At 37.2% G+C, this 24,863-nt stretch overlaps 1 protein-coding gene across 3 annotated transcripts in view; it reads left to right on the plus strand.

Moving 5' to 3' along the window:
- STAG1 (STAG1 cohesin complex component) overlaps positions 1-24,863 on the plus strand; it is a 382,246-nt gene that overhangs the window by 327,885 nt on the left and 29,498 nt on the right. For all 3 annotated transcript variants that reach the window (XM_090284291.1, XM_090284293.1, XM_090284292.1), the window contains exon 23: positions 21,090-21,182. In XM_090284291.1, coding sequence (XP_090140417.1) covers positions 21,090-21,182 — 93 coding nt within the window. The remainder of the gene's footprint in view (positions 1-21,089; positions 21,183-24,863) is intronic.

A 24,863-nucleotide genomic window follows, 5' to 3' on the forward strand; every position in this document is an offset into this window, starting at 1 on the left:
CTGAGAAGTTGGGATTCTGAAGAGTTACTCCCATCACAAGTATAAATTAGAAATAAACTCACACCAGCTCCATTTATGGAGGAAAACAGCCTGTCTTAAATCTGTCATTGATTAAGGAGGGAAAAAAACAGGTCTCCCATGCCTTTCTGAGTAATTTGAGGATTTCTCTGCCTTTAGAAGGTAATCAGAGTTTTTGTTTGTTTTTAATTAGAAGGATGATATAGTAGTTAGCCTTCAGGTTTTTTCTATTTTATTGACAATTCAGTCCTGATAAGCAAAAATTGAAGTTAACCTTTTATTAGTAACAAAAGCTACTTGAAAATTCCATTACATTTTCATATTTTTAGAAATGTTCTTTAATATGGTGAAATTAAATGATGTCGAATATATATGTAAGTTAAAATTTGGTGAGTTTATTATAGGTTAGTTACAATTAACTTCTATTCTGATTTTTTTCATCTGGTTGGTTTTGTATTTTTTGTTTGTTTTTCCATTGCAATTATTTTGGTTATCTGAATTGCTTGTATTTTGGCTAAATGTTGATAATTGCATTTTAATACATTTTGAATCTATAGTTATCTAAATTTAACATAATTAATGGTTAATTCCTTTGTTGAATTGAATTTAAATTTTATTCTTTACAAGTGTATTCTATAATAGGAGTGAGAATCTATTATTGGGCCCACTTATTTCAATACTTTCTATTTTTTAACCCCATTATAGCAGAATTATTTTGAGCTTCCTTGCTTTTATGTTTAATTTTGATCTGACACATTCTCCTAACAAATGAGAGCTTTATTTTTGTCATTAATCATACTACAGATTTTGTGATTGTCATTGCCACAGTGGCAATGCAGATTTTGTGGCCGCTAATTATCTTCATGTCAGAAAGGATGCTATAGCATCTTTTAGGTGCTTCATTATTTAGTTGATTTCTATTTATAGGTTTTTGTGCATTTATATTAGCTTTGGGGGAGAAATTTTTTTAAAGATTTTTGCCCATTTATTCTTAGAGGGGAAGAGAGGGAGAGAAACATCAATGTGTGATTGCTTCTCGTGTGTCCCCAACTGGAAACCCAGCCCACAACCCATGCATGTGCCCTGACCAGGAATCGAACTGGCAACCCTTTGGTTTGCAGGGCGGTGCTCAGTCTACTGAGCCACACCAGTCAGGGCTTGTTTGAAATTCTTACATGTGCCTCTCTCAAGTTATTTCTTCTTTCTTTGAAGTTGTTGGTAATTTTTTTATTCAAAATATATTTTAATCACTGTTCAGTTGTATCTATAAAATGGTTTTCTAAGTAATAATCTTAAAAAAACATGAATCGTCACAATACATGCAAACTTAATCTTTCATTGCTAAGATTCTTCCTTTTATTTACTTATTTTTAAAATTTTTTAAATTTATTATTGACATTAGGGAGAGAGAAAGAGAGAGATAAACATTAATTTGTAAAATACTTACGAGTATTTATGCATTCATTGGTTGCTTTCTGTATGTGCCCTGACCAGGGATCAAAACCACAACCTTGGCGTATTGGGATGATGCTCTAACCAACTGAGGTACTTGGTCATGGCCTTTTAATTTTTTTAGAGAGAGAGAATAAAAATGGAGAAACATCAATTTGTTCCACTTATTTATGCATGCATTGGTTGATTTTTGTTTTAACTTTTTATTTCATGACTTTTTACAGAGAGGAAGGGGGAGAGAGAGACATTGATTTGTTGTTTCATGTATTTATGCATTGATTAGTTTATTCTTATATATGTCCTGACCAGAGATTGAACCAGCCTTGGCATAGGGGGCTGATGCTTTGACCAACTAAGCTATCCAGCCAGGGCAGATTCTTTCTTTTAAAACAATTTTAAAGCCATATATATTATCACATAGACACAGGCAATAGTATGATGATAGCCAGAGGGAAAGGGACTGTGGGGTGAGGTAGAAGAGAGCAAAGAGGGGATAATTGGGGATGGAAAGAGACTTAGCTTCAGGCTATGGGCACAGGATTGAGGTGTGCAGATGGTGTTTCGTCCAGTTGTACAATTGAAACCTGTATGTTTATCTTAATCAATGCCATCCCAGTAAACTCAATAATAATAATAAGTATTATTATTATTTTAAAGTAGATAACTTATGTCAAAACATTTTATCAATTGTAAAGTGCTTTCCAAAAATTAATGACAGTTTTAAAAATCACTTGTGTTTCAGGTTGTCTATAAAGTTGAACATTGTATTGTGCCAACCTTTTCTAGCTCTAAAATTCTATAGTCTTTGTATGATTAATAGCTGCTAAACCAAAGATATCTAGATAGATACACAAGAATTTTAATAGTGCTTACCTCTGATAAATAGAAATTCTTTGAGGGCAGGCCTAAGAGGAACTTTACTTTTCGCTTTATACCTTTTGATACTGTTTGAGTGGTTGTTTTGTTGTTGGTGATATTTAACTGATAATTTTATCACAAAAATTAATTTTTTTAACTAGTAAAAAATTTTTAACTAGTACAAAAACATCTTTATTCTTCATCCTAATCTTAGGTTTTTATCACATGCAACTCACAGAGTTGTTGAGCTTGAATGAATACTAGAAAAACACTTAGTGTGTTCTGTATCTTATTTGTAATTGCATTTTTCTTTTGTTTATAAATGTAATATTAGAACTCTCAGGAAATTAAGAAATAATTTGATGAAAGCTGTTTCTTTTGGGTAAGGCCTATAAGGGGGACATTGTCATTAATACCTTGGAGATGTTTTACATTTTTGTCATTAATACCTTGGAGATGTTTTACATTTTGTAAGTCACTTTAATTTAAATGCTCTAATTTAATTAAATCTTAGTCCTATAAAGTGGGTATTTACCATAATCCCATTTTACAGATAAGGAACCAGATTACTGAAAAGAATTTTGAATCTTAATCTATTGGTTTTTCTGTTAGCACTCTTTTAATTCTTGTATTATTGCCTTGGCTGGGTGGCTCAGTTGGAGTGTTGTCCTGTACAGCAAAAGGCTGCAGGTTTCATTGCTGGGCAAGGCATGTACCTAGGTTGCGAGTTCAGTCTTTGGTCTGGATGTGTATAGAAGGCAGCCAATCAGTGTTTCTCTCTCATATTGATGTCTCTGTCTCTGTCTCTGTCTCTCTCTCTCTCTCTTTCTCTTCCGCTCTCGCTCTATCTCCTCCTCTTCCTCCCCACTTCCCTCCTTCTCTCCCTCTCTCTCTACCCCCTCAAATCAATAAAAACATGTCCTTGGGTGAGGATTTTTAAAAGTAAAAAATGGATTTTTGTATTATAAGCTTTTAGTACTAGTTATAGAGAATTTTATTATAGATTTTGTTGGTTTCTTTTTTTTTTTTTATTTCTAAGGTCACATTGGTTGACTCCTCACTGAACACAAACCAGCAATGTCTGTTAATCAGTTGGGTATTGAAAAATTTATGTCATATAGCCATTTTTTTTTCATCATTCTGTATCCATAAAGGCATTTGAATGAGAAGTTACTATGATTTTAAATGGCTTAGTTTGTAATGCCAGTGGGTTATAAAGTATACGGAGGACTTTGATAAATGGTGTACTTAAAACACTATCCTTTTTTGTCCCTTTCTTTCTTAAAATTTAAATTTAATTCATGAGACTCTTGGGGTCTGTATATTTCATTTGTAATGTTGATCATTTAGAGACAACTTGAAAGGCTTATTTCATTAATATTTCTTGTTGTTGAATAATTATTATGTTAATAATATAGAATGAGTCATTTAGCTAGTGAGGGAGCTAACCAGCTTACCACTGTTTTTCTCTGCTCATTAGTACGTTTATAGAAACTCCTTTAAATCTCTGAAGAGGTCGCTTATATCTTTAATTAATAAATTCTGCGTATTAGTTTTTGGTATAAAATATATTTTTTTTATAAATTTGGGCTTTCTTATTCTAGTATGTGTTCATTGTTAAAATAAAATTTCTGAATTTTACTACTTGTAGATACCACTGTTAATATTTTTGTATGTTTTCTTTTAATACTTTTTCTTAAATATTTTTAGTCTTATTGAGATCATAGTGTATTTACAATTTTGTGTCTCCACAATTAACATGGGATTTCCTTCAGTTATTAAAAGAAATGTTTATAGATAATTTTTAATGCATGCATTCTTCTGTTATGTAGCTATGCCATAATTAACTTTATCACTCTGCTCTGATATTTAGGTTGTAAACATTTTAACTAATAAAATTAATGCCATGATGGGCATTCTGGTACAAAAGCTTGTTCTCTGTTTTATATTATTTCATCTTATATTCTTAGAAATGGAATTGCTGGATCAAAGATGATACATACTTTTAAGACTTGATACATATTACCAAATTATTTTTGAGACAGTGCTTCCTAAAATTTATTTGTCTTCTCTGTTGTCATAAACACTGTCATTCAGGAGATTATGAATGATAGTTATATGTGAAGTTTAAATTTAAGTTATAGTTTAACTCAACAGTAAACACTCTTATAAAATGAAATAGACTATATCAAGAACAGGACAGATCTCTATCTGAAATGGAAGTTCACTGGGTTTCACAAATGGGTATTTCCTCTGTTCACCTAATTTTCAGAGTTGAAGCTCTGGCTGTTTCACAGGTCATGCTCAGTATACTTTGTTCCGGTGCCCCCTAGTGCTGGTCCTGTAGAAGGAGCCTTCAGTTTCTCTTCTCTAGCAGAAAACATCCTTCCTTCAGCTCCTTCTGGACATATACAAAGACATTTAAAGAGCCAGGTAAATGAGAGTTAGGGATAAAATAATGCCCCTGTTGCCTCCCGCTCCCCCAATCCCACCCCCACCCAGGGATCTAGAACCTATCTTCAATTTTTTTCTCCTAGGAGGAGCTGTCCTATTCTCTGTAGTAAATTTGCAGTGCTCTCCACTTTATCCTGCATGTTCTTATTCTAGACAGCAGTAAGGAGGGCCTGGGGCAAACATCCCTACTTTCTGTATTCTGACCCCATTCCTAATCCTTTAAATTAAAGAAAGTCAACATACCTCAGGTAGCTACATGTCAAATTATCATTGAGGTGTTTAGCTGTAAAATTTAAATATATCTATCATTACCTTCTCTCTCTTTCTTTAAATATTTTATTGTACTATTACAGTTGTCCCAATTTTTCCCCATTTGTTCTCCACTGCCCACCCTTCCTTCAGTCAGTCCCCACAATGTTGTCCGTGTCCATGGGCCATTTATACATGTCCTTTGACTAATTCCTTCCTCTTCTTTCCACCCTTATCCTTTTACCCCCTCCCCTCTTATCCTTTTACCCCCTCCCCCTCTTATCATTGCCTTCTTAACTGAAGTGTTTCATCTGCAAATTCCAATTTGTTTACCTCCATACAGACTGAGGAAGGGAGGTGTTAGGGTCAAGGTGGCCAGACTCTTAAAGAGACACATTTAACTTTGCTGTTCTTCATATAAACATACATTCCTACAAACATATTAGAAATAGGCTCAAACGTAGAAAAACCTGTAGACTGCTTTTTACACTTTCTCCTTTCCTTTTCGCCTCCCTGTCCTTTAGAATAGCAATGAATAAGAATGAGAGCGCTCACACAGGTCCTTACCCCAAATTCTTATATCAAAGTACTATAGGTAGCACTTCTCCATCTGTAGAGAGGGAAGGGAATTGGACCAAGAGTGGGAAATAATAGCTATCCCTCTAGGAACAAATTTTTAGTAATGCATAACAATTTTACTTTATTCTTTTTTTTTTTTAGACTCCTCCCCTACCTTTTATTTTTTGAGAATTCTACCCTCAGCAACTGCCTAGTTAGTTTTAAGCCTTTCTTTAGATTGTTTCATGACTTCAGAGGTGTTTCAGTTAATAATATGTCCTACCTGAACTACCTGATTGGCTGGTCTAGAAAAGTTAGGGGTAAAAGAGCCAAGTTTTGTCTTATGTCCATTTCTTGTTCAGCTCTTAAGAATTTTTTTTTTTTTTTTTAATCTGGAATACAGAAGTAGATCGCAGTTTATACCAAATTCTGAACTTCTCCAAAATGTTACCCAACTCTTAACTCCCTTAAAACCTCTGGGAGCCAGAAGTAAATGTGTTCAACTTAGAAAAGAGCTTATAAGTCATCATTCCAACATGCCATTAAGAATTCCATGCTGTTTTTACATTAATCCTAGGCCTCCAGTTTTGGAGCTTGCTTTCTGATAGGGAACACCCTTCTACTCCTTGATGGATAACATAAGGCTGCCTCAGTTTCACTAGCCTGTTTAGTTGGATGCTGCTTTTACTTACACAGGGAAAGTAGTCTTTAAAGCATCTTATTTATAAATACTCAAACTTAAGGTATTTAAAACCCTCATGGTTTAAGTAATGAGCCAAGACTGAGATCTAGTCTAAATAACAATTATTTCAAAGCAAAATGTGTTTTATCAGAGGCCTAGAGCAACATTAAGAATTTAAACAAAATATAACACTTCCTCCTTTCTTGTACAGGGATTAAGATTTTCTCTACCAAAAGTAATGGTAAAAGTCTACTTCCCTGTCAGACCATTTATTTGAATAGGAAGGAAATAGTTGTCTTATCCTACTTTATATCCCCTCAGTGAATGGTAATGCATTTTCCTTTCTAAGTAGTTTTTTAATTTCTTTAATGCCCTGACCAGTGTGGCTTAGTTGGTTGGGTATTGTCCCACAAACCAAAATGATTCCGGTATGAATCCCGGTGAAGGCTCAGACCTGGGTGGCAGGTTTGATCCCTGGTCAGGGCATATACGAGAGGCAACTGAGCAATGTTTCTCTATCACATTCCTGTTTCTTTCTCTCTCTTTCTTCCTCCCTTCCCCTTTTTCTAAAAATAAATAAAATCATTTAAAAATTTTTTTTCTCCCAGTGGCCATTTTATAATAAGTAGGTATTTGTTAAATGACTTCTTTTTTTTTTTTTTTAATAATTTATTTATTTGTTTGTTTGTTCACTTATTTTATTTTTAGAGAGAGGGGAAAGGAGAAAGAGAGGGAGAGAAACATCACTGTGTGGTTGCCTCTCACTTGCGCCCCCAGCTGGGGACCTGACGTGCAACCTGGTAATGTGCCCTAGCTGGGAATCGAACCAGCGACACTGGGCTCGCAGGCCGACACTCAATCCACTGAGCCACAGCAGCCAGGGCTGTTAAATGACTTCTTGTTGCTGACCCAATTTATATATATATAAAGCCCCTGGTTTATAAGTAGTGTATATTTCCAGTAGTGTGTGTGTGTGTGTGTGTGTGTGTGTGTGTGTGTGTGTTGGAACATGGTGTTCAGAGTTAAATCGAAGTTTGAATTTTGGTTCCATTTCTTACCACCTGTGACAAATATAAGCACTTTTCTTAACCTTTGAACTTCAGTTACCTAATGTGTGATATTCACTGCTGGATAGGGTTGTTGGGAAGATTAAATTGAAAGAAGTGTTTCAGTAAACAATAACTTGTTTTGATGGCATTAAGTTGCAGTCCTAGTCTATTCTTCTCTTGTATCAAAACCAAGAATTGATAGTAAATGAACTACTATTATCTAATATTATAGGACTATGTAAAATGCTCAGAAGCTGGTATAGATTTGGAATGCAATATCCTAGATTTTGTCCTCCGTGAGTATGTTGGAATAATTTGGGAATTCAAGTCTTTCACTTTGATCTTAACACTACTTTTCCTGTCCCTCTGACTCCTCCTTTATCTTTCTTCATCTTTGTACACTACAGGAAAGAGAAATCAGATGATGATTTGGAACTACAGTAGGCAGCTTAAGGGTTCCTGAATCATAACTCAGTGGATTAGCCTTTGAGGCAATGACAGGAATCAGCAGGTGGAGATTCAAATAGCCAAGAACAGCAACAACATTGAAAACTAGGTATTACATTTGGGGTTTAAATATTCGATAGCTATTTTATTTTGTATTCACAAAGGTAGCACACTCTTCTTAACCCCCCTCGAAGAGAAGCTAATAGCAGGTATTCATACAAGAAAGTGATTTCAAAGGTATTACACGGGGTTTACTCCACCACAGTGGAAAGGCTTCTTATCTCTTAGTCACTGGTGTGTCCCAAATAAATGAATTTAGTTCCACCTGTTTTTATCATATTTAATATGGTTAATGACTTAGTTGAGCTGAAAAATAATTTAATGAGCCTTGTTATGTGTCAGTAACTGAGCTAAGTAAGTACAGATAAACATAACACAATGTCTATGTAAAAAATATCCAAACCTGTAAAGAATTTTTACGAGTTTATTTGAGCCAATCTGGCAAGTGCCAGGAAGCAAAATCTCAGTGGATTGAGAATATGCTCCAGAGAATGGCAATTTTGCCGCTTGTTTTATACATACATTAGAATAAAAGGAGAAGACATACAGAGGATTACATGAAATTAGTTGGTGGTATATTAACAGTTGGGAGAAAGTGTGGTGGTGGGCAAATAACTGGGATTGAATACTTCTTTTACATTAGTAGGTACCAGGTAGTTAATAATTAACATCTATAGCACATAGAGATGGTTTGCGGAGAACAAGATAACAGTGAGAGATTCTGTGGTTTGGGGCTCTGGTGCCAGGCAGTTGTGCCTTGAAGAGTTTAGAAGAGAAAATTACTCTGACATTTCAAAGAAATGTCATCTTATATGCAAAAAGACAGTAGACAGGCTCACTTAAGGTCAAGTTTGACCTTAGTCAAGGAAGCTACGGGTCTAGGACGTGACTACCCACCATGACCCTCTTGCAGTTAGGATTTTTCTTAAAGATTTTATATATTTATTTTTAGAGAGGGGAAGGGAGGAAGAAAGAGAAGGAGAGAAACATCAGTGTGTGGTTACTTTTCACGCACCCCCAACTGGGGACCTGGCCCACCGCCCAGGCATGTGTCGTGACTGAGAATCGAACCTGCGACCCTTTGGTTTGCAGGCCAGCGCTCAGCCCACTGAGCCACACCAGCAAGGGCCCAGTTAGGAATTTTTATGTTTAGACCATCCTCTGTGGTTACTTTTTGGTTTCTGAGTTTCTAAGGCCCACTGTGGCTGTCCCCTGAGCTGGTCAGGTTTTGTATGTGGCCCCTTTTTGTCCACAACAGTTTATGCCTCCAAAGAACTTTATAGTCTAGTACAGACTGGGCTGAATACAGCCTATGGACCAAATCTGGCCTAATTTTGTAAATCAAGTTTTAATGGAACACAGCCATGCTCATTCATTTATGACATGTTTAGGGCTACTTTCATACTACAATGGCAGGCAGAGTCAAGAAATTGAGACAGAGACTGTAAAACCCACAAAGCCTAAAATATTTATTGCTTCACCCTTTACACAACAAATTTGCCAGTCCCTGTCCTAGTAAGGTAACTCCTTGGTCTTCTTCACCAGACTTTGTCAAAAACCATATTTGCCTATTCTGGGTAACTAGATTGGTTTTGTGCCCTTTTTTAAATCAATGAAAATCACTAAATTCTTAACAGACTTTATTTTTATATTCTGAGATCTTGAACCTGGTTTAGTTCCTTATTTTACTACTTTATTCGATTTTAGTTCTTTTATTATTATTATTATTATTATTATTGATTTTTTTTTGAGAGAGAGAGAGAAACAACAATTTGTTATTCCACTTACCTATGGCATTCATTGGTTAATTCTTGTATGTGTCCTGACTGGGATCGAACCCACAACTGATACGGAGATGATGCTCTAACCAACTGAGCAACCCAGCCAAGGTCTATTCTGTTTTATTTCTGCCCATTCTAAAATATATATTTGTCAGATACTGTTGAACTACTTTTTTTCTTTTAATTAATGTTAAACTACTTTTCTGTATTTACTACTCATTTTTCCATGGCTTCAGTTTCTGGCTGGGATTATCTTAATGGTATTTCATGGCTGTGGACAAAAAGATAGTTAAATTTGGTCTTCCTCTATACACAAAAATTGTGATACAAAGTGGAAAGGAATCACTCATTTAAAAACTGTACATATTTGTGTGTGTATGAATTAAACATTCTTTTCTCACTGACTACTACAATCATATTCAGATAATTGGCTTTTAAGAGGCAATCTACCTTTAATATCTGTTTTTCTTCCCAGGAGGTTAAAGTAAGTCAAGTTTGAGCCTTTGTGCCTTTGAGAAAACTTTTTCCTAATATGGTATAGCTTTTATCTGATAAAATCCCTCTCGTAATTGTGCCAGCCTTGTTTGGAGGTTTTAATTGCTGCAATTTTCATGGCTAGGTTCTTCATTGGTGTATTTTGAAAACTATCTCAATTCCTTCAAACAGAGTTCTCTTTATCTTTGCCAATAGATCACTGATAAACTGAAACTATTTGAGTCTTTTCACATTTGGGCATAGTAGATTTCAGTCTCTTCATTGGTTTCACTAGATGTACTGGAAACAAAAAAACACTTTAGCCAAACTAGTGAAGCAACTTGCAACATGGATACAAAATACATAATATAGCCAAGATACAATTTAAATAGCAGTGTAATGTTATCACCTGACCTATTTGAATTCCTTTTCATAGCTAGTTTAGGATAAAGTACTTGATGCTAACCTGCTTTCTGAAAATAAAAATACTGGTTTTATTTAGGAAAAAGCATTTGAAAGGCCACACTATATACTTAGTACATATATAGGTTATATGTACTAAGAGGAACCTGGCTGGTTTGGCTCAGTGGATTGAGCGTCGGCCTGCAAGCTAAGTGTCGCTGGTTCGATCTTCCAGTCAGGGCACATCAGAGAAGGAAAACTCTGACTCCAAAAAACCTCCGCTGCCTTGCGGCATACCTCTTCAGGGGAAAGGCTAAGGGAGTAAACCCCGACAGAAAATCCGGAGCCGGAGTCCCTAAGGCGGTTTGACGTTGTAGTCAACACCGGCAACTCCTGCGGCGCACCTGAAGCCAAGCTGTATTGACTCCGTCTTTCCCTTGGACCCTTCAGCTGCGAAGAGAGGGGGGGGGGGGGGTCTGCTGCATGGGCAACAGCAGACCCTCCATATCACCCTGCCCAGGCTCTGTAGCTTCAGCTTCACTGGAGAGGACACTCCAGCATCATCGCAAGATGTCGATTCAACACGGGAGGAGACAGATACCGTGTCACTCCCGAGTCGGACTGCACAGCCATTCTCGGCGGTGCAGATAGACTCTTAAGAAGCTACACCATCGTCTCTCGAGATGGACGGCTGCCAACGACAATGTACTAAGAGGAGTAGCTTACACCTCCATTCACTCTGCCTTCAGTTTTCTCCCATATAATTCATGCTAAATAGAAAGGGAATTTAAGTAAAATTTTCATGGTGTCCAAAGTTATAGAGGTGCTTTCTAAATATTCCAGTTTCTAAAAATTGTCATCTGGATAATCAACATACCTTGTTCTAAGGTTCCTCTTCACTTTCTGTTGGGTCGATTGGCTTTTTTGTTTATATATAAATATATTTAAATAATTTGAGTTTCAAATATCTTAACTGCATAATGCGACCTGTTTCTTCAGCATACTAATTTTCTCATATTACAGTAAGAATCTGTAGCAAAATGGTTAAGAGCACAGACTCTGGAGGCAAATTGTTTTGGTTAATTCACTCCTCTACTTACTAACTGTGGCTTTGAGGCCCAAAGATAGGCCTGCATTTAATATCTCTGTTCCTGTTTTTTCATATGTAAAATGGGAGTGATAGTAATATCAGTACTTGTTATAGTTGTGATAGTTAGTTAATATGTGAAAGCTTAGGTTAGTGCCTAGTACAAAGTAAGTTCCAGTAAATGTTAATTTTGTTACTGAATTCTAGCCCAGAAAAAAAAAATGAAATACTGCATATAAAATGCTTCTATTTATTAATTGTAAGTTAAGCATACTTAATTCTTTCTATAATAACTGACAGCTTTTATAGCAGGAGAGAAGAGAAGGTATTCCATTCCAGAATATATGAAATGTAACAAGTTTTCTCAAATTTCTTTTGTTTAGTTTTTCTTTTCCTTTAAATAGCATATATTTTTACTTTTCAAGGAACATTAAGAATAAAGCTCGCTCTATGAAACTTGCAATATATTTTTTAATCTTCACCTGAGGACATGCTGATTGATGTTAGAGAGGGAGGAAGGGTGGGAGAAAGAGAAGGAGAGAAACATTGATGTGAGAGAAAAACATCTATCAGTTGTCTTTCATACATGCCCTGGCTTGGAATTGAACCCATGACCTTTCAGTTTGCAGGATGACACCCAACCAACTGAGCCACAACGGCCAGGGCAATGAAACTTGCATGTTTTTTTCTTTTTGTTTTTGTTTTAGGCTTTATTTTTTCATTTTTAGAGAGGGGAGGGGAGGGAGAAGAAGAGGGAGAGAAACATTGATCAGGATGCCTGCAACTCCACCATGTGCCCTGACTGGGAATCAAACTGGTAACCTCTCACTTTGTGGGACGATGCCCAACCTACTGAGGCACATCAGTCAGGGCAAAACTTGTAATATTAATACTAGAGTTTTAAGCTAGCACATCCTGAACCTCTTTTTAAAATTTGAATTAACATCCTGAAAATCTTTAAAGATATTTACTATCACATGTCCCAGTAATGATTGCCTGCCTTTAATTGAGCAAAATCAGTTTTGGGAATCGTAATTCTAACTATTTAAGTCAAATGAACTGTAGTAAGGTGCTAGCATAATGAAGTCTAAAATCGTGGGATGAATAAAAGCAGTTTTCTGAAATCCATAAGAAATCGAAATTCTCAGCTGTTCAAAGGGATTTATGAAATTAACTCTGTTAAATATATGATATCTGTGCACATTTACCTAAACCTATTGATAATTGTGTTTCTCTCAATTGGAATGGTCTAAGTAAGGTCTAAATTTGTAAAGAATTTTTATGAGTTTGAGCCAAACCGAGGACATGCCAGGAAACAAAATCTTAAATGTTCCTGGGAACTACAGGTTTGCAGTTCTGTTTATACATTTGGAATTAAGAAGAGAATTTAAGAAAGATCACATGAGGAGGGATAAAGCAAAGCTGATGGGTGAGGAGAATCTCTGTGATTGGGTTATAGGCTAGTTAACAAGATTATGTGTTCCCTTGAGGATGGTTACACTTCAGAAGTCTGAAATAAAAGGTTACTCTGGCATTTCAAAGGTTTATTAGCCTAGGTGCCCAAGAACTATGTAGAGGGCTTAAGACAAAGATAAACCTTTTCATACCCACCATGATCTGCAGTTAGGAATTTATAATCAGATCACCTTGTGAAGTTACTTGCAATCAGATTTATTCGAGGCTTGTGTTCAAATTAGCTTTCTTGAGCACTCAAATAATATTTAGGCTGTGTGCAAACTTTACTGCTCAAGAAGGCTTCTATTTCCTTGGTTGCTTCCCATTTCCAATTTCTTCTTAAAATACTACTACTGATTAGTCATCAGGAGACTGCTTACTTACTTGTGATGTTTAATTTACAACTCTTCAGGTGAATTAGCAAGTAATCATTTCTAAAATTGAATTGACACCTTAGCATTTTCCGTAAGACACATTTATTTTATGATTGACCTTTAAAGAAATCTTTTGCCTCCAACTCCAAAGATAACTAATTCCCTAGGCCACTTCTTTGCACACAGACCAGGAAACTTGAGAGGATAAAGGAGCATTAATACCTCCTAGCATCATTTTGAAACCTGAAAAGTAGGCATTCCTGCTGCCTGTCACTACCAGAAGCAACAAGTAGAGACCAGGATTGAATCTTTTGTGGGAGTTTTATTTAGATGCTGGCGATCAGAAAAGATGGCTGGTTATGAACCCTAAAATCTGTCCTAGCATGTTATCGCAAGCTGACCTTTCTGTAGGGAGAAGGAAAGGATAGGTAAGCAATTTGGAAAAAGGTTAATCATATTAGAGTTGTAGTCCTGGCGGTTTTCCTAGTATTTCTTTATCTGCTGATCAATAATTCTTTATCTGAGTTCCTGGATGTTCCTTTCCTGGAACACAATGGCTCAGATATCATCTCAATACTTTGCAGACCCCCTGGGCACAAAGGTTGAATTGCTGGTGGACCTTCTGGAGCCATGCATTCCAGTTCCTGGAATAACAGCTTTCCACATGCATTAATCGCTTATGTCTATCGACTATAACTGAAGCGAAAATCTTTTTATTTATTTGTTTTTAGAGAGAGAGGAAGGGAGAAAGAGAGGAAGAGAAACATCAATGTGTGGTTGCCTGTCACGCACCCCCCAACTGAGGACCTGGCGTGCAACCTAGGCATGTTCCCTGACTGGGAATCAAACCAGTGACACTTGGTTCGCAGGCTGATGCTCAATCCACTGGGCCACAGCAGCCAGGGCTGTTGAAGCGAAAATCTTTTAACTCCTAAATTCCTCTATAAAATTTTTAAGCTTTATTTATTGTGTGATAAAAATGAACACATTACACATTTGTCCCAACAGTTGTGGTATCATCTGTATACTTTCGTTGCATTCAGTCAATACAGGGCAGGGCAAAATTAGGGTTTCAGTTGTGAGTATGCAAAACACATTTTCCACATGAATAACTGTAAATCTTCTTTAGTCCCACCCTGTATTTATTATGTGCCAAGCACTATTGTAGGTACTAGCAGTGGAACAGGGAACATTAATTTTGAATATTAGGAGGTTACTAGTTAGCACTTAGCTGTTCTGATTTAAATATCTAGGAGTTAATTTAGCAGAATCACAGAACGCCATGGAATCTCAGAGAATACATAGTTCAACTCTCTTGTTTATAGATTTTAAAAATCTGTAATTCTGAGATATAAAATAATTTCTTTAAAGTCACATACCAGTTAGCAGTGTTGGGAAGAAAAAAATCATCCTATACCCCTCAAGGTTCTTCTGGCTGGTCTAATAAATTGACAGGAGAGAGATAAGCAGGGGAAAAACAAAGTGTAATAACATCAACATAAGAAACATCTAAACCAGTAGAGAAGTTTTATAAGAGTTTGAACCTAAACAGATGACAGTTGCTGGGAAGCATGATGTCTAATGTTTCTAAGAATAACAGTTTTGCAGATTCTTTTATGCATTTGAAATTAAGGAGGGAACCAAAGGGAGATTACCGTATTCCCTCACTTATCGTGAGTATTACATTCTAGACACACACACTCCCAGCGATAGGTGAAAATCTGCGAAGTAGGAACCTTACATTGATTTTAGTTTTTATATATATTTTAAAGCTTTATAAACCCTTCACACAGACTTATAAACAGTTCCCAGTCCCTTATTAACCTTTCCCACTCCCTTATTAACCTTTTCCACACTTTTATAAACACTACTTATATTCTTAAACATATTCTACACTCTTAAACTTACGCAACTTCAACAACATACATATACAGTACCACAAAATCCCGCGATATAGCGAAAATTCTGCGATAAATAAATATAATATTTTTAAAAATCACGCAATACAGTGAGGCCGCGATGTGAACCACGATATAGAGAGGGACTATTGTACACAAAGGTGAAAGAAAACCAGGTTGGGATTGCATTGCAGAATGATTAAGATTATGTGCTCTCTTGAGGGTGGTTACCCCTTGAAAAGTATTACTTCATTTCCAAGGTGTGTTAACCTAGATGTACAAGAATAGATAAGGCATACTTAAAACGTTTCACTAAAATTATATGCTTGAGAGTCATGGTTACCCACCATGATCTGCCTAGTTAGTAATTTATGATACAAACACCCTCTGCAGTTACCCTCCATAGAACTCCTTTTTCATCCACAATATAAATTTCATGTAACTCACCAAAAAGGTGAAAGCCATCACCTTCAGCTAAAGCCAGAAGATACTGGGATTGGGCAGTCAATTTTGGGAGGTTACCAGGCAAAGCATGGTAAACAACAAGAAGATTGTTTTGCAGATTTAAGGCCCTGCTTTCTCAATTAGTAGTGAAAGCAGGCTAAGTACAGTAAGGGAAACACTCCTACAGAAGGAGATTTCCCTTTCAAATGTGTCTCTTACAAAAAGTTTCTACTTTTCAGAGCTTCTCCCAACACCTGTTATTTCTTAAAATTAGCTAGTCTAAAGTAATTTCTTTAGTGGCATCTTTTGGGGTGGAAAACTCTGCTCCCTTTCAGTAGCATGGCTGGCTTTTTCTTTTCCTTTCTTGCTTCTTTTTTTAAAAAAGATTTTATTTATGTTTAGAGAGAGAGGAAGGGAGAGAGAAAGAGAGGGAGAGAAACATCAATGTGTGGTTGCCTCTAGCGTTCCCCTATCTGGGGACCTGACCTGCATGCAGCCCAGGCCTGTGCCCTGACTTGGAATCAAACCAGCGAGCCTTTGGTTCACAGGCCGGAACTCAATCCACTCAGCCACACCAGCCAGGGCTTGCTTTTTCTTTTGGTTATTCATTCAGCAAACATTCTCAAATCTTTTTACGAAAAATGTCAACAAACTAAATAAGTAAATATAAATAAAAAAATTTTTAATAAATAGGAAAAAAGTGGGGGGAAAGTATAAAAATAAAGGGAGAGAAAAAGTCAAGAAAGACAGATTTTTAAAAAATCCTTCAGCAACTCCAGAAGACCTCTGTAGCAGTCATCCTATTTTTCTGATTTTTGTAGTCAGACATTTTTGAAAGAGTTGCTGCCGCCTTTGTCTTTCTTTCATCTCACCGCAGTCTGACTTCAGTGCCTGTAATTCTATTGGAAGTGCTGTCCCCAGTGTCACTCATAACCTCATCATTGTTATATCTTTGCAATACTTTCTAATCCTTATAGTGTCATTTTCTAAATGACTCCACCCATTTTTAAATGTTTTCTTTCCCTACCTCTGGGATGCCATATTCTTCTGGTTTTATTCCTACTTCTGAGACCGTTTCTTAGATTTCTTCATAAGTATAATTGAATCTATGCTTGTACTGCTCACCACACAATGGTAAGTAATTTGAGTGACGAAGTCTTAGGGCAAGGAAAGTGACTTTATTCGGAAAGCCAACAAGCTGAGATGGCAGCAGACTGAAGTCCTAAAGAATCACCTTAAGAAAGTACAGAATTTAACTATTTTTATGTCAAAGGAAGGGGGAAACAGGAGGGGCAAGAGGCAGCTGACAGACATCTGGGTTCTAGTAGGGGTCTGAGGAAGATTATGAAATTTCTTTGTTATTAGGCTGTTGACTCTAGTTGATGTGAGTCCAGTCAGGAGGCTCCTGCAAATCTTTGATAAAGTCATTTTTGTACATACTTCCCTTACCTTCTCAGGAGAGGCACTTTCTGATATGGGGGTGTTTTGTAAAACTCAAGCACAAGCAGAATTCCTCTAATGATTAGCATGTTTATATGCAAGACTAAGCAGAAGCCATTAACCAGGGGGCTGTGGGAACTAAGCAGGCTTGAGCAAATGGAGTCAGAGAGGCTAAGAATTTCATTCTGTTACATAGCTCTTCTTTCTCATTCATCTTTTAAATATCGTTCTCGGGATACTTTTGTCACCCTTCTCTACTTACTCTCTTTGAACAATCATATCTACTTTTGTCACTTATGTTGCCATCTAAATGCTGATGAGCCCCATATCTCTATTATTGCTCGTGAACTTTGAACTTATGTATCAGCTGCCTACTAGACATCTCCAATTGGAGATTTTACAGGGATCTCAGATCATCATCTCTAAAATTCAACTGTTACCTTAGCATTTGTTTCTGTGTTAAACCATTTAGTGAGCAAGTACATAGAAATTTTGGTGTAATCATCAACAGCCCCTGTTCCAATTACTTCCTAAGTTCTATCAGTTCTCCTGTTTTAATTTATCTTCAGTCTGTTGTGGGCATAAGAAACATGTAGAAAATTTTTAAGAGTTTATTTGAGCCAAACTGATGACATATGCCAGGGAGCAAGATGGCAAATGCTGTGGAGAACAGTTTAATAGGTTGTTTTTTTTTTAATTCATTTGAAATTAAGGAGGGAACTTAAGGAAGATTACATGAAGGTGGAAGAAAGCAAAGTAGGGATTGGATTGCAAAATAGTTAAGATTATGTGTTCTCTCTCCTTTTTTTAATTTATTTATTGGGGGGCGCTCTGTAACAATTCCCTCCTCTCAGACTTAAGACCCTTTACAATCTTATAAAGGAGAATGTGCGAAGGTCTCATGCTCCTCTAGCTGCTTCAAGCTGGACATGGACATCGTCCTCCCTACCCATAGGTCCAGAAATCCCTAATAAGAATGGGGGTGTGGAGGGGAGGGTGGCCTTCCCACATGGAGAAGGAACTTGCAGATTCCAGGTCAGTTGGCTGTCCCCGGACGATGGCATGCTTGGTTTAACAGGTATGTGTGCTCTCTTGAGGGTAGGGATGATACAGGCATTCTAGGAATCAGTGGAACCAGAGGTTCACAACCCACTGTGGGTTCTCGGCTTCACTCAGGAAAGAATTCATTCAAACACAAGCCAGCATAGAGTTTAAAGTAAAAGAGAGTTTATTAGTGAAGGATTGGGACAGAGAGAAGGCTACTCCACAGGCAGAGCATCCCTTCCCTAGTGAGGTTTACTTCTTTTATTGAGACTTATTTAATGGAGGAGTAGGGCATTCAATAAGGGGGAGAATATTCAGGATTTTTCTGGTAAAGGGGTGGAGACTTCTTGGAAGAGCACTGTTGGCCATTTTGTGTCCTTATATGGGTTTTCTGTTTCTAATCATGGCGGCACCAGGTGTGTTACTTACTATGGTTACTGTATTACAGTGGGCATGTAATGAGACAAAGGGTTACCACAAGGTGAAGTTATTTGCCATGTTGGATCAAGCTGGTCTTCTGCTGGTTCTAAACCATAAGTCCATTGGAGGTTGGTCTTACTATCTCCATCATAGTCCTTGTAGTCCTTATTGGTTATAGCTATTTTACCACATACCCTATCTCGGTCACACTATAGAAACAGGTGTCTGAAAATATGGTCACATATTAGAAGGAGGGGGTGAAGAGAGGCATTTTAAAGGTACATTAACCTAGATGCACAGAAACAATGAATAAGTCTTGCTTAAAGCAAAAATTAACCTTTTACTAAAGAAGTTATATGCCAAGGGCGTGATTTTGACTTGCCCAGTTAGGAATTTATGATCTGCCCAGTTAGGAATTTATGATCAGGTCACCCTGTGAGGTTACTTTCCATAGAACCCTTTTTTCATCCACACTATTCACATCTTTACTGCCAACATTTTATTTCTAGGCCCTTGTTCTAGATTATTTCTGTGGCCTTTGTTAATATGTAAGGAAATACAGAATAATGATTAAGAATATGGACTTTAGTCAGTAATCCTGGGTTTTGATTATTAATCTATCACTTAGAATCTTTGGGTGCTTGTAACATCAGTTTTCTCATCTGTAAAATAGGAATATAATCACTTAATTCATAGAGTGTGAGATTTAAATTTATGGCCATTAGAATAGAATAGTAGTTGGTACATAATAAGCCCTCAACAGAAGATTATGTCTACTATTAACTAGCCTCTGTATACCACATCATTCTCCTGTTCTACTTAGAGTATGATTTTTTTTACACAAAATTTTAGCACTCTAATGATAAAATTCTTTCTTCACTAGTGCTTCATTGCCATAAAACTAATATCAAATGATTTAATGTGGTATTTTTAATGGTCTTTCATTTAAATGGAAATAGATCCTGTCTTCCTCTTCAGCTTTCTCTCTTGCCACTTGACTTTCTATTTATGCCCAGCTACAATAAATTAACAACCTCTCAAAAGTACCTCATAGCTTTTGAACATTCTCTACCCTCTGGAACACCTTTTTCTATAGCTAGATAATTTATAGTAGTTGCTCAAAATTCAGCTTACATCTTATCTTCTTTGGGAACTCTTCTGTGACTACTTTTGACTCTGGTTTTCCAGCATAACACTCTATATTCTAATTCAGCTGCCTGTTTCCTTGTGCATTATAAATTTGATCTAATGTATTGTGTATATCTGAAATTAAAGATCGAGGAATGTTGAGGTTGGTTATTGGATGTTCATCTACAAGGAACATTCAAGGTTTGCAAGGCAGTGTTTTGTTTTGTTTTAGTACTTTGCATAAGATGAGCTATTCCTTCTTCCAAATACTACGGTCACATAAGCAAAATGAAACATATATGTAATTTTTTTAAGTATCATTATTTAGGATGTGTAAAGGTCCAAGAAAAGATTGAGGACTGTCCATCTGTACAAAACACTAGCTGAAGGAATTTTAGTGTAATAGAGTACTTTTTAAAAGTGATTTCTATATCTGTCTTTGCTCATTTAATTACTCTTCATTACTATTTTAAATATTAATACAACAATGAGTTATCTGCATGTATCTTGTTCATTAGTAAGTGAGAAAAATATGAGATGTGATATGAGACAGTCCTGATTTCAAACCCTTGCTAATAATGACTACTACTTCTAACTGATGTATTAAATTATACAGCAGTAAACCCTCAAACCAGTGCCTGACACATTATAAGTACTTGATAAATTTAAATTTCTTTTTATACTTTTCAAATGTTTGCTATTGAATATTACATAGCCATCTAACTAAATCCTAATCGCCCATCCTCCTATTAAAGTCCTTCCAGCTCTTTTCTCTCTGCTACAGTTAAAGTCAATACAAAAATATTTGAACATGTACTCTCCAATTGGTCTGACTTCCTGCTAGGATGTTAACTGTGAGGACATGGACACTTAAAATGAACTAGTTTCCCTTAATATTTTGCAGAATGCTGAGAATATAGGAGAAACTCATTAGAGATTTGTTACTTAATTGATTTTTTTCAGTGTACTGCTGTGTTCCCTTACACCTTACAACCTACCAGCTAATATGTGTTGTGGGAATGACAACAATTTTAATATCAGCCTAAGTAAACCGTATTTATAAAGGAAAATTTGTGGAGAAAATCATATTGAGCCTTCCATAACTAAATAGAACTGTTTGGGATTGTCAGTTTTGTTGCTCCTTCCATTAGGATAACTAGGAAATAACTATATGGTTTGGTTCCCAACAATAAATTTGGTTTTATGAATTTCCTTGACATTAAGCCAGTTTGGCTCTTTTCCATTTATTATTTCTTCTGGATCAGTTTTCTATGACACTGAAGTTCATGCCTACAAATTTGAATGTGTCTTACAGGAGGATTTGTTGGTATTGAGGAAAACAGTGAAATCCTTTTTGGCTGTTTGCCAGCAGTGCCTATCTAATGTTAATACTCCAGTGAAGGAACAGGTAAGAAATTATTAGTTAAGACCTCTTAATAAAAATACTTAAATGCATTGAAGGACGTGTAAGAAAGTGTAACTTTTTATTGCAGTTCTTGGAATACAGGTTGTTCCCTAACATTAATGGGACCTGGGACAAGAGTATAGATATCTGAATATTTTAAGTTATAAAGCAAGCTAACAGATCTGTTACATGTCTTTTTTACCTTGACAAGTATGCTGACATAATGACCTGGAAGGCTAAGTTCAAATTAGAATTCTCGACTCCTAAGAATTCTATGCCAGAACTTGGACATTGGCCTGTGAGCTGCCCTCTTCTCATCTCACCTTCAGCTCTTTTCCACACTAGGAGGAACTTCTCATACATTCATGTGAACACTTCAGCCCACATGTCCAAACTTTATCAGCATCACCCCCTCAAACATTTGCTCCTCAACCACCTGGGACTTAGAATTATGCACACTGGGAATGTTGTGTGCCTACAGAAGAAGCCTGTGCAGGCTCTGGTAGGAGAATTAGATCTTTTCAGGCAAGGAACCCGAGAGTTCTTGTACCTGGACAGTGGTATAGAAGTAGAGGTGCAGGTGGGTATATGCCATTGGTCCAACAGAGTCCTCATCCTTGGGAAAGGGTGCAACCCAAAGACGGTCAAGGTAGAGCCCAAGGCAATACCATTTCCATGAAGTGAATTTGTCAGCTGTTTTACTGTTTTCCTGTTAGGAAGTACAGTAATCCCTCTATATCGCAGGTCACTTATCGTGGCCTCACTGTATTGCAAGATTTTAAAAAATATTATATTTAATTATTTATCACAGATTTTTCACTATATCGCGGGATTTTGCAGTACTGTATACATATGTTGTTAAAGTTACGTAGGTTTAAGAATGTAGAACAAATGTAAGGTTCCTGCTTTGTGGGAGGGGGTCTAGAACATAATACCTGTGGTAAGTGAGGGAATACTGTACTGTAATATAAACAGGATGTACCTTTTCTATACTGTTGTTATTGTTGTTGTTTTTATGACGTTGGGCAAGAAAAAGAGCCTAATTAGCCTAAAGTATACAGTAGTACTTACCCTTTGCAGTCTCTTACAGATAGGTATGTGGGTCTCTTCTTTATTGAATTATCAGCATCTAACAAAATAAGAACAGAGATGCTCTTCCCTAAGCCTTGTTCTCTAAATCTTCTGAACACCACCAGTGCTATCTAAAATTATCTGGCTCTGGACAATTAAACCAAAAATTCAGTGTTTTTGTGTCATTACTATTTTTTTTTAAATATGCTTTATTGATTATGCTGTTACAGTTGTCCCGATTTCTTTTCCCTTTGTTCCCCTCCACCAAGTGACCCCCCTCCCTCCAGTTGTCCCCCCCTCTTAGTCCATGCCCATTGGTTGTTCATATAGTTCTTCTCAGCATCTTCCTGTCTACTCCACTCCCTCCTACTATGCTTCTTAATTCCTGTACCATCTCCTTCCCTTTTCCCCTTCCTCCTCCCTGCTGACTTCCCCCATAATGTTCCCCATACCTATCATTCTTTTTCCATTTTCATTACCTACTTAGTTTGCCTTTGTTTTGGTTCCCTAGCTACTGTTGTTGGTTGTTGTGATACAGTTTTCATTTTAATGTTCATGGTTTTGATCCTCTTTCTCCTAAACAAGTCCCTTTAACATCTCGTATAACAGTGGTTTGGATCTGATGAACTCCTTCAGTTTTACTTTATCCTGGAAGCACTTTCTCTGTTCTTCTATTCTGAATGACAGCTTCGCTGGATAGAGTAATCGTGGTTGTAGGTTTTTGCTTTTCCTTGTTTTGAATATTTCTTGCCAGTCCCTTCTTGCCTGCAGAGTTTCTTTTGAGAAGTCAGCTGAAAGTCTTATTGGGACCCCTTTGTACATAATTCTCTTCTTCTCTCTTGCTGCTTTTAACATTCTCTCTTTAGCCCTGGCTGCTGTGGCTCAGTGGATTGAGTGTCGGCCTGCGAGCGAAGTGTTGATGGTTCGATCCCAGTCAGGGCACATGACTAGGTTGCATGTCAGTTCCCCAGTTGGGGGCGCGAGTGAGAGGCAACCACACAGTGATGTTTCTCTCCTTCTCTTTTTCCTTTCCCCTCTCTCTAAAAATAAATAAATAAACAGAGAAAGAGAGAAAGATTCGCTCTTTATCCTTAATTTTTGACATTTTGATTATAATGTGTCTTGGTGTGGTTCTCCCTGGGTCCAGTTTTTTTTTGGAACTCTGTGCTAACTGGACCTGTAAGTCTTATTTCCTTCCCCAAGTTAGGGAAGTTCTGCTTTGTTATTTTTTCACATAATTTTTCAATTTTGAGTTCTTCTTCACCTTCTGGCAACCCTATGATTCGGATATTGGCTCGCTTATAGCTGGCCCATACGTTTCTGAGCCTCTCCTCATTTTCCTCACTTTTTGTTTCCTCTTTCTGCACTGGTTGACTGTTTGTTCCTTCCTTATGTTCCGATTTGTTGATTTGATCCCTGGTTTTTTTTCCCTCACCACTTGTTTCGTATGTATTTTCGTTCATTTCAGCAGGGCTAGCCTTCATTCCTTCCCTGTCTTGTTTAAGATCCGCTGTTAGATCTGTAAGCATTCTTATAACCAGAGCTCTGAACTGTGCCTCAGAAAGATTTCCTATCTGCTGGTCTGATAGATCATATATTTGCTGTCTGGTCAGCTGCGTGATTGGGATCTTTCTCAAGATCCCTGCCATCCTGACAGTTTGTTTCTACCTTTGTTTCCTGAGTGTGGCTGTCACAACTCCTATGCTATAGAGGGCGGAGTCCTGTGCACTAGTCACTACCTGAGTGACCCTTCTCACTACACTGTGGCACTTTTTGTGGGGGCGGGGGTCCAAGATGGATTTCTGCTGTTCTCTCTCCACTGAGAGACCTGGAGCCTCCTCTTCCATCCCCACGCCCTCCAGCCTTCACAGTCCAAGGCATTGGGGATCTGCCTTCCCTGGCGTTAGAATTGCAAGCTGACGGGTTTGGTCTGCAGGCAGGGGTGCTCCCCAGGTGCTTCTCACTTCCCCTTAAATACGGATGTCTGTGCTTACCGCGGTCCCACCACCTTCGCCGCAGCTGCCACCGCCAGCACAGGTTAACCTCTCTGCCCTGGCTTCGCCCCTCCTACCTGTCCGGATGAGCACCACTTCTTTATAACTTCATATGTTGGACTTCCATGTAGCTTTATTTTCTGGAACTCCTGGTTATTTCTGGTTTTGCGGTAGTTGTATTCCTTCTTAGTTGTGGAGGGAGATGGAGCGTGTCAGTCTAGGACTCCATCTTCGCTGGAAGTCTGTGTCATCACTATTGATGATATCCGAAAATATGGCCTTGATTAAAGAAAAAATTTCTCCTGGATTCTGTTTATGCTCCACTTTTCAAACGGCTCTTTCTAAATATCTTTATGTGTTTCCGGTTGTATAGTCAGAATATGAATTGCTGTGATTCTTGATGGAGGTGGATAGCAATGTACATAGCAATCTCCAAATAAATGCCAAAGTTATGTTTTCCCATAGAAATCAATTTTTGTAGCGGGGCAATGAGTGGATTGTTTTGAAATATCATAGCCCTCAATTACCAACAAAATCTTTCAGTTACAATAAACTGATAGGTTTATTTCATACCATGCATTCAATAGGACAAATTTGGCAACATAACTATAATACTTCC

The sequence above is a fragment of the Furipterus horrens genome, unplaced genomic scaffold (assembly GCF_987537825.1).
Source record: "Furipterus horrens unplaced genomic scaffold, mFurHor1.1.pri manual_scaffold_7, whole genome shotgun sequence".
Classification (NCBI taxonomy): domain Eukaryota; kingdom Metazoa; phylum Chordata; class Mammalia; order Chiroptera; family Furipteridae; genus Furipterus; species Furipterus horrens.